This window comes from Chiloscyllium punctatum, chromosome 6 (assembly GCF_047496795.1).
Source record: "Chiloscyllium punctatum isolate Juve2018m chromosome 6, sChiPun1.3, whole genome shotgun sequence".
NCBI lineage: Eukaryota > Metazoa > Chordata > Chondrichthyes > Orectolobiformes > Hemiscylliidae > Chiloscyllium > Chiloscyllium punctatum.
The window spans coordinates 58,199,979-58,210,501 of record NC_092744.1 but is presented as its reverse complement, the minus strand read 5'-3'; the positions used below and the strand labels follow the sequence as shown (position 1 = coordinate 58,210,501).

Below are 10,523 nucleotides of genomic sequence, written 5' to 3'. Positions count from 1 at the left end.
ACCTCTGGGAAGGGTAAATCATGGATTCTCCAAGTGCTGTCATCGGGGGGGGGGGCGGGGGGTGCGTGGTGAGGTAGAAAGCCCAGTCGCCTGTTTATGGTTTATGATTGCTTGGTAAGATTTCCTCCTGTGCACCGCTCCCCCTCCCCCGAAACTGGGCAGTTTTGTGTTCTGCGAGATGAGGAAAATAAAAACGAAATGCAGGGTCCGGAACAAGGGAAGAAATTGGGCTGTAAAAGGAGAGAGCAGAAAAGTGAAAAGACACATGAGCAGAAAAAGTTAAGTGAGACAAAACTAAAGGGAAATTAAACGAAAGCGAAAAAAGTAAACAACATGCAACGTAACGATACAAAAGGAAAAATGATCCCGCCCTCCAATGCACTCAAGGTATTGCTGCATGCCTCAGATTGAGTCCGTATCCGAAAATGACTGGGGAATCCCCTCAATATGTACCACCCATCGAGTGTGAGGAGGGAGCCCTGTACTGTATATATTTACATGCGGCACCGAATCTCTGCTCGTAGAGAGACACACACTGTGCACCCGAGTAAACAGGCTCACTTTCGACTTGGGCAGTTCGTTCCCTCACAATGATGTTCTCAGTGGAAGCCGCCGGTAAGTTTGGAATGATTGGAATGTATGTGCACATGCTTTACTTGAGTATTGTCAAACTCCATGACACCACTATTCATCAAAATAAGCTCCGAAGACTTATAAGTTGAAAGCTTGAGAAGTGCACAAGGTGCTGCTGCAGAAGTCTTTTGACATTTTCTTTTTTTTTAAACTGCAGGACTGTGGAAAGCTCCCGTCCTTTTAGCGATATGCTTTCATCTCTCCTGGATGTGCCCTGAGAGCTTGGCTCACAAGCATCAGAACATAAGTGTCAGCAACTGCCTCAGTATTTCAAAGCAGCTGCTGAGCGAGGTGAAAGAGAGTCTAACGCACGTAAGTCCTGGGAGAATTATTCCATGTTACACGACTCGAGCAACAAAGCAGGCGAGCTGGAGAAGATTAAAACGGAGTCAGTCATTTGTGATTTATTGCTGTTCGTAATCGAGCTCCGAGCGTTATAGTAATCTTTGGTTTTATCTGTAACTGCTAAACTTCAACTGGGAGAAAAAAGATGTCTTAATACTTTCTAATCACACACCAGGTTATAGTCCAACAGGTTTCATTGGAAACACTAGCTTTCGGAGTGTCGCTCCTTCATCAGGCGGTTGCCCGCTTCGAAAGCTAGTGCTTCCAATGAAACCTGTTGGACTATAACCTGGTGTTATGTGATTTTTAACTTTGTACACGCCAGCCCAACACCGGCACCTACAAATCGTAAATATGTTCGACACATTGGTTGGCTATTTGCATTTGTCTTTTTTGTCGAAGATGCTAACTGCTATGGTTTTGTTTAGCCCGACGTGACTGGAGGCTTTAACTGTACTGATAATGTTCTTGCACTGGAGGACATCACTGAGAATCTCACCAGCACCGTGTGGTCGTGTTCCCCCGCCCAGGTGAGTGCGTACACACACTCACTCACACACATTTACACCCCCCCCCCCCCCCCACACACACACACGCTCACTGCGCCGATATTTTTTCACGAGTACAATCCTGTTATTGCATTTCAAACTGACCGCTAATGTATATCCCTGTGAATCCCTAGGAGTCTGGTAATTGCAGGGATAGTGGAGTCCCGCAAGGATGCCGATTCCCAATTGAGCAGGTTTGTGATTTCACCTATTTCATTCGAGCATTTGGCTTAAGTCACTGAAATCAAACCGAATGGAACATTAATTATATCGTTTCCATCTTTAATCGACAGTGCTTTGAAAATATTACTGCCGATTTACAAATCTACCAAACGAAACTACATAACTTCACCCACATCACCGGGAGCCTGATAAAACATATCCAGCAACTTCTGAAGGTAAGCTAATGTTTCATTCGTTTCCAGCAAGGTTAAGAAATGGCTGAAAGTTACAATTCCGGGGTAAAACCTGCAGAGAGAGGGCAGCTGGACGGCATGTCATAGAGAAACTCTGGCCGGCATTTTTATCCGTCAGGGCGGTTTCCACTTCACACCCAGGCAAGACTGAAGTGTAAACTTGGAGTTCAGTTTGACATTCTATTCATCAGCAAGGCTTGGCTGCCCTCAGTGCTTTCTGTCCCACTCCCATCAATCACCCATCTCCCGTCCTCAAGAACATCCTCAAAGCAAAATATTACTGCCGATTTACAAATCTACCAAACGAAACGATATAACTTCACCCACGTCACCGGGAGCCTGATAAAACATATCCAGCAACTTCTGACGGTAAGCTAATGTTTGATTCGTTTCCAGCAAGGTTAAGAAATAGCTGAATGTTACAATTCCGGGGTAAAACCTGCAGAAGTCCCTCGCAGTTAGAATCAGATGAATTCGTCATGGATAACAAAGACATGGCAGACCAGTTGAACAAATGCTTGAGACCCTCCTTCAGTAAGGAGGGCGCAAAAATTGGGTGGCTCAGTGGTTAACACTGCTGCCTCACAACGCCAGGGAGCCGGGTTCGATTCCAGCCTCCAGCGACTATCTGTGTAGAGTTTGTACGTGCTCCCACAATCAAAAGGTATACAGATTTGATTAGGTGCATTAATGAGGGGTAGATAAAGAGTAGGGGAACAGATCTGGGTGGGTTACTCTTTGGAGGGTTAGTGTGGACTTGCTGGACCAAGTGTCTGATGCAATGCTGTAGGGATTCTATCTAACTCCTACTTCCTTGACTCTATTCTCCTCAAACTCACCACTTAACTTCCTTTCCTGACCCCATGTTGTCAATAGCTCCTTTTGTTTAGCCACTATTCCAAATTGTCACTGACCCTCCCTCCAAAGAACCCATGCTTATTTTTGTTAATATCCACACAAGCTGTTCTTCACTGCCCTCTCTCAGGCTAGGGAATATATTCCCACCTTCAAAACTCTCTCCTTGCCTCTCCTTTAGCTTTACATTTGAATTTCTTCAATCAAATTTCAGTCTCACTAACAGGTCTGAAATCAGGCTGACCAGTCATTCTATACTTTTCCATTCTCCTCCACACTGCTCTGTTTCCCCTCCCACCTATTTAATCACTGACACAGCTTCTCTCTCTATGACTTTTCATTCCCCACACACATTTCTGGAAAGTATTAAATAAAGATTCCCCCCTCATCACTCTCATCTCACAATGACCCTTGAAACACATCATTCAAGTACACGGAACAGTTTACACATGTCTGATGATGACATTGGCATTACTTAGGCATCACATGTCTTGATTCTTTGTCATTCAAACTTGAAATAGCTGTAACTTCCGCCTCTTAAATGGCGTAAAGACCAAAACAATTGTGATCAGCTCAATCATAAATTCCATGCCTTTATCACTGGCTTCAGCCCCTTCCAGGTTAACCATGTCAGTGCATGTTAAACTGTCTGCAGACTTGGAGTCTTGTTCAGCCCTTGTCTGACCTTGTAGTTTTGCCATTACAGTAAATAGTCTACCTATTTCTACCAGAGTAACATTACCAAGATTCGGTCTCCATTTGTCAGGCAATCTGCCTTTGAAAGTCTCTCCGGGTCAGCCTCTCACCCTCCATTCAATACAATATAAACACATTCAATGCTCTACTACTCATACTCAACGCTGTACCAAATGTAATCCAACTAACACCACTGAGCTATGTTGGAGTCTGATTCCTCTGACTTTGATCTCTTTTGCATTCCTCTTCTTCCCTTTAATCCAACTTGGTGGCTTACCTTCAGTCATCTTGATTCCATACCTAGAACTCTTTCCCTGAACTTTATCAGTTCTGCACAGCCCTCCTTAATTCCATCTCATTGACCAAACTATTGGTTATCACTCTTAATCACCCCCATTTTGCTTTGATGCCTGTTCTTATATCTCTAAAAACATCTCAGAACATCCTCCAAGTCAACAGTGATACAGATATAGAAATGATGGTTGTTCACTGCTACAGTTCAGGTTTAAGACAGGAATTATCTGACTTACAATACCTAGGATCTATTTTGTTCTGTCTTATATTTGTAACTCCTGTATCCACTGTTAAAATGTAATTAGAGTCATACAGATGTGCAGAACGGAAACAGATCCTTCAGTTCACCTTGTCCATGCTGACTAGATGCACTAATATAAATCTAGTCCCATTTGCCAGCATTTGACCCATATCCCTCTAAATCCTTCCTATTCATATACCCATCGAGACGTTGTCACCACTTCCTCTGGCAGCTCATTCCATACATGTACCATCCACTGTACGAAAACGTAACCCCTTAGGTCCTTTTAAATCTATTCCCTGTCTGTGCCCCTTATGATTTTATAAATCTCTATAAGATCTCCCCTCAGCCTCTGATGCTCCATGGAAAACAGCCCCAGCCTATTCAGTCTCTCCCTGTAGATCAAACCCTCCAACCCTGGCAACATCCTTGTAAATCTTTTCTGAACCCTTTCAAGATTCACAACATCCTTCCCATAGAAGGGAGACCAGAATTGCATGCAGTCTTCCAAAAGTGGCCTAACAAATGTCCTGTACAGCTGCAACATGATCTCCCAACTCCTATACTCAATGCACTGACGATGTAGCCTCCTCTATATTGGGGAGACTGGCCGCCTACTTGCGGAACGGTTCAGAGAACAACTCTGGGACACCTGGACCAACCAACCCAACCACCCCGTGGCTCAACACTTCAACTCCCCCTCCCACTCCACCAAGGACATGCAGGTCCTTGGACTCCTCCATCGCCAGACCATAGCAACACGACGGTTGGAAGAAGAACGCCTCATCTTCCACCTAGGAACCCTCCAACCACAAGGGATGAACTCAGATTTCTCCAGTTTCCTCATTTCCCCTCCCCCCACCTTGTCTCAGTCAAATCCCTCGAACTCAGCACCACCTTCCTAACCTGCAATCTTCTTCCCAATCTCTCCGCTCCCACCCCACTCTGGCCTATCACCCTCACCTTGATCTCCTTCCACTATCACATTTCCAACGCCCCTCCCCCAAGTCCCTCCTCCCTACCTTTTATCTTAGCCTGCTGGACACACTTTCCTCATTCCTGAAGAAGGGCTCATGCCCGAAACGTCGATTCTCCTGCTCCTTAGATGCTGCCTGACCTGCTGCGCTTTTCCAACAACACATTTTCAGCTCTGATCTCCAGCATCTGCAGTCCTCACTTTCTCCTCAAAAATACCAAATGCCTTCTTCACTATCCTGTCTACCGGTGATACCACTTTCAGGAAACTATGAACCTGCACTCCAAGGTCTCTTTGTTCAGCAACATTCCCCAGAATCTTACCATTAAGTGTATAAGTGCTGCCTTCCCAAAGTGTAGCATCTCACATTTATCTAAATTAAACTCCATCTGCCACTTTTTGGTCCATTGGCCCATCTGATCTAGATCCTGTTGTAATCTGAGGTAACCTTCTTCTCTGCTCACTACACCCCCAAATTTGGTGTCATCTGCAAACTTACTAACTATACCTCCTATGTTCACATCCAAATCATTTATATAAATTATGAAAAACAATGGACCCAGCACCAACCCTTGTGCCACACCGCTGGTCACAGGCCTCCAGTCTGAAAAGCAACCCTCCACCACCACCACCCTGTCTTCTACCTTTGCGCCAGTTCTAAATCCAAATAGTTAGTTCTCCCTGTATTCCATTTAATTTAACCTTGTGAATAATCTACCATGAGGAACCTTGTTGAATGCCTCACTGAAGTTCATTTTGCTTCGATAGCCTTGATACCAACATAGACATTGGTTTATTGTGTCCAGTTTTTTCATTGCATTGAAATTTAATTACTTCTGGTGTCAAACTATAGTGCTTCAAAGTCCTGACTCCAAATTTGCACCACGTTTTAATACTGCAATGCTATAAATTTCAGTTCTGCACTAGATATTCTCTCAGACTAAGGGGCACAGATCACACTCTCTCTGCTTTACATTTAGGATTTCTGTATTATGTCACAACCCAGTAGTGTGACAATAATTTTTTATCCAAATATTAGGGCGTATCATTCATAAAATTTGGAAAATTAACATAAGGTTTGACATCCTGCATTAAGGTGCAATATAGTACAACATATTTCATTACATCATGTAGCAGTCTGTAACAGTATTGAAGCACATTAATTACAAGTTGTATTTACACTTCATGTCAAACATACAGCCTGGGAAGTTTTAAACTTCTTGTGATCTGAACTGGATGTAATGTTTTTCAACCCTCATTCAACTCGTCAGGAGTTAGACTAAAACACTTAATTGAGAACAGGCCAGATATAAATCATAAAACTGCTTTCCTTTATAAACTGCAGTTGAAAATACAAAGTGACAATTTAATCAAAACTTGATTTGCTTAACTACAAATTCCCCCTCATAGGTTTAAAAAAAGTGGCTTTATTCTGCTTAACACTAAATACTCTGACTTTTATACTGTCTTAAACATTCAAATAGACATTGGCTTATTTGGCACAAATCTTAAAATGATTCTCAAGGTTATTTTTGCCATTATTTCTATTGGTCATCTTCACTGATGAACCTTTCCCTTGGGTTATTCTCTGCAAGTTTAATTACTTCAGAGCATAAGAAGTGTTGGTAGAGCCAATGGAGAAGAGACTACTGTGGCAGACACTTTTCCTGTTCTTTAATTATCAAAATGCTTGCTACCAGTATAAGATGTATCTCCACTCTGCCCACTCAAAGAGTAGATTCTTAGCAAGGCTGATGTTCATCACCGTGATGATAGGTGTGGATGCTCATGTAAACATGAACTGAGGAAAATAAATTACTGTCCCTAGTTATTGTGAAAACATAATTTCAATGCCTGGTTACTTATGGTTAATATAGCTTCTACAGTTTCAGTATATTATGGAAAGGAAAATTTTAATCCTAAATAAAATTCATCTTCAAATCCCATTTATAGAAAAATGATAACAAGAAACATCCCAAACATTTACATTCTGAAAGTGAATACCATGCTAAATGTCTATGATAGTAATTTTTGGCATTCTGCCAATTGGCCATGCTAGGATTAACTGAAGATCATTGTAAACCCCAGATAAAATATGCAAATGATGTTTCTATCAACCTTCTTCCAGAGTCATGTCAGCTGATCCAGAAAAACTCCTAGGATTCCCAGCTGTTGTGTGACAGCATGCAATAGGGAGTAATGCAATTAACCTCTGTCAATGATTTCACACCCTTCCTGCTTTATTTTCGTTTGTTCTTTAATTTGGTGTCACCATCTGGCTAGCAGTTATTACTAATCCCTGGTTGCCTTTTAGAAGGTGATCATGGTTATTCTGGAGTCTGCTGTGAATTTGGGGGCTGACTAACTGTAAGACTGTGTCATGCCATCACTCCATAAATTGCTCAACAATGCTCTTGGGGAATTTCTTTCCATAAAGAATTCAGTACTTTTCCTTCAAAGTGAACTTTTTATTAACTCCATTTACTTCCCATTTCTGAAACTTCTTCAATGATGTAATCGTCATAGTCACATGACCCAAGAAGGCAGCTTTCAAAGTGCAACAGATTCACCTCAGCAGGTGAACAATCCATCAAACTAAAGCACACCCAAGAGCATACCACTGCAGTGTATAGAGGAAAGGTAATAACTGGATCTCAGCCTTCATCATTAATTCTTTCCTTGTTAGGGGAAGGAATGACTTAATGGCAATGTCACTGGACTAGCAATCCACATCCCCAGGCTAATGCTTTGGGAGTAGGGGTTCAAATCACACTGAGGCAGATGGTGAAATTTGAATTCAGTAAAAAGCTAGCCTAATGGCAACCATGTAACTGTTGTTGATTGTTTTTAAATTCATCTGGTTCATTAACCATCGGTAGGGAAGTAAATCTGCGATCCTTACCTAGTCTCACCTACATGTGACTCTAGACCCACAGCAATGTGATTGACTCTCAGCTGCCCTGTAGAAAAGTAGGGAGGGCAATAAGTGCTGGTCTGGCCAATGATGCCACATTTCATGATTGCTTTTAAAAAACTGATCCACCATCTTTTCATTTTCAGCATTACCTTTTTAATTCACTAGCTGAGTAAAATATATACCTTATTGCCACCAATGCAATTTTGTTTTTTGGCATTTTACAATTTATTCATAGGTTGTGAGCAAGACTGGCAAGGCTAGTATTTGCTATCTGTACGGAATTACCCTTCAGAAGGGGGTTGTGGACAGCTTTTTGATCCCATCAGTCTATAGTATAGGTCCATCCACGCTGGCCTTTGGAAGTGAGTTCCAGGTTCTTGAACCAACAACAGTGGTGTAATGGCAATATATTAATGTAACTTGGAGAGGTACTTGCAGTTAATGTTTCAATGCATTTGTTTTCCTGGATCTTCTATGTATTTAGAGGCCAAAGCTTGAAAAATGCATGGCCATGTCTACACAGTTTCTGACATTTCTGCAGGTGCTCTTTTACTTCATTACACTTGTTTTTATTTCACTTTTGTGTTGGCCTATTTCACTTTTATATTCACTGTATTTTTTTTAAAATTGCCTCTATTTTATAACTCTTTGTTATGTTTTCTCAGGTACAATTACATTAGTTTGATAACTAGTTAAGTTCAGTTCAAACAAAGCAAAAACCTTACCTTGTCTATTTTAATTTTCATTGCCCATCCAGCAGTTATTAAATTTTTAAAAATTACTATTAATTTAAATCTTAATTTCAGTTGAAATAATTCATATCTGGAGTTTATAATACAAAATCTTAATTAAAGTTGTTTATGTTTTTGGTCATAGGCCCTTAATTCTGATTCAATGTATGATGAAGCATATTTTGAAGTTGGGTCAACAACAGAAACTGAGGAGAAACCTAACTTTCCCCAGAGGATGATCTTGTGCAAAACTTTGCAGGCTTTCAAGTTGCGTACCATCACAATCACCAGAGTGATGAATTATCTGAATTATCTGAATGACACCAAACTCTAATTGTACAGAATGTAATTAACTTCACACCACATTCATTTGTGATCAACTTTTGTTTGGTTTTACACTATTTATATCAAATATGCTAACACAACACATGTCTGCTCGTAGAACAACATATTTATTTAAATATTTATTTGATATTTATCTCTTTTATTGGGGCTAAGGTATGATAACTTATCTGGGAGCTGGATTAACACGATAAGGACAGTCTTTTTTTTACTGATTGTAAAGTGGCATTGTTCACTAAAAATGTATTTTTCTATAAAATTTGCGATGTTCACATTGATTGGTGCTGAAATTTTAAAGAGTGTTTATTAAAATGTACTAACTTTGAGCAAATTGCCTGTGACATTGCCCATCATCAGTTAATAAATATAAGTTTATTTTACATACTTAATGTGAAGAGACACTTCAAAATTTACTCTGTAAAGTCACCTAGTGCCCAAACCAAGTACTTCATTGTGGAAGTTGACAGTGCAAAATTGAATGGATAATGTTAACATTGAAATGATAATGAAATTTGCAATGGTAAATGCTGCATAAAACTATAATTAAATACAGTGAGCAAGTATGGTGCACAGAAAGATGTATCTTGTACAAGATTTCTAAAGAACTATGTTCACATATGCTCAAGGTTTTAGACATTTGTTATTCATTTCTATCTTATAAAGATAATATTAGAATTAATGTTTGTAAGTAAATAGTTTAACAAATAAATAGAAATGCAGCTGTTTAAACCAAAACTATTAAAAATACTAAGGGTATGTAATCATTTTTTTGGCTCTTATGCATTTATTCAGAAATACAATATGATTTTGTACTACGTATTTCTCAGAATAAAACCAAGACATTGAAATATCTATGTAGCATGAATCAGTGACTTAAATTAAGCAATTTTACATATCGAAACACTGCATCTCCAATGAAGCAGTTGGAACAAGCTACGTCAACAATACTTTTCAGATAATATGATAAATAGCAAAACCCCAATTATTTAAGATCATGAGGAGATCTTAAAGAACTCTATCCACATGGAATAACTTAATTTTGTATTCCATGTTGTAAAAACCCTTTTCAGGATGAAGCTGATGAGTCAAGGATTTGTGTTTGGGGCAGAGCATACATGTTGAAGCCACACTGCTAGGTGGCTATTAATTCTAGCAGGACTGCAATGATCCTTTAGAAATGCTGTAGTAGTCAAATGGATGGGCCTGAAAACAATTGAAAGTAGTTTCACACAGCTTTTAAATAATAACATTATCCTCATTTATATTGTACTTAGTCATCTCAGGTATTGAGTTAAGTTTGGACTGCAGCAATTGTCACAACATCACAGAATGACACAGCACCAATTTGGCCTTTGTTGTGCTGGTTCTTTGCGAGTGTTATCCAATTATTGCCACTCCTCATTCTGTTCCCATCACCCTTCAAAAAAAAATCTTCAAGTATTTTATAATTCCCTTATGAAAATGACTATTGAATCTGCTTCCAACAACCATTTCAAATCACATTATGTAAAATATCTGTTCTCATGTTG

The 10,523-nt window shown here is 40.0% G+C and overlaps 1 protein-coding gene across 1 annotated transcript; it reads left to right on the top strand.

Moving 5' to 3' along the window:
• Nucleotides 1-411: 411 nt before the first annotated feature.
• Nucleotides 412-9,734, top strand: il12a (interleukin 12a). The gene is made up of 6 exons (XM_072571760.1): nt 412-615; nt 791-945; nt 1,407-1,508; nt 1,661-1,720; nt 1,820-1,924; nt 8,798-9,734. Exons 1-6 carry the CDS (start codon nt 591-593, stop codon nt 8,984-8,986), a joined length of 636 nt encoding a protein of 211 aa, XP_072427861.1. The 5' UTR covers nt 412-590; the 3' UTR covers nt 8,987-9,734.
• Nucleotides 9,735-10,523: the final 789 nt, after the last annotated feature.

Coding starts and splice junctions, on each gene's coding strand:
- il12a (XM_072571760.1), top strand. CDS start 591: ATGATGTTCTCAGTGGAAGCCGCCG. Junction 616..790: donor GTTCTCAGTGGAAGCCGCCG/GTAAGTTTGGAA, acceptor TTTAAACTGCAG/GACTGTGGAAAGCTCCCGTC. Junction 1,721..1,819: donor GCCGATTCCCAATTGAGCAG/GTTTGTGATTTC, acceptor TTTAATCGACAG/TGCTTTGAAAATATTACTGC.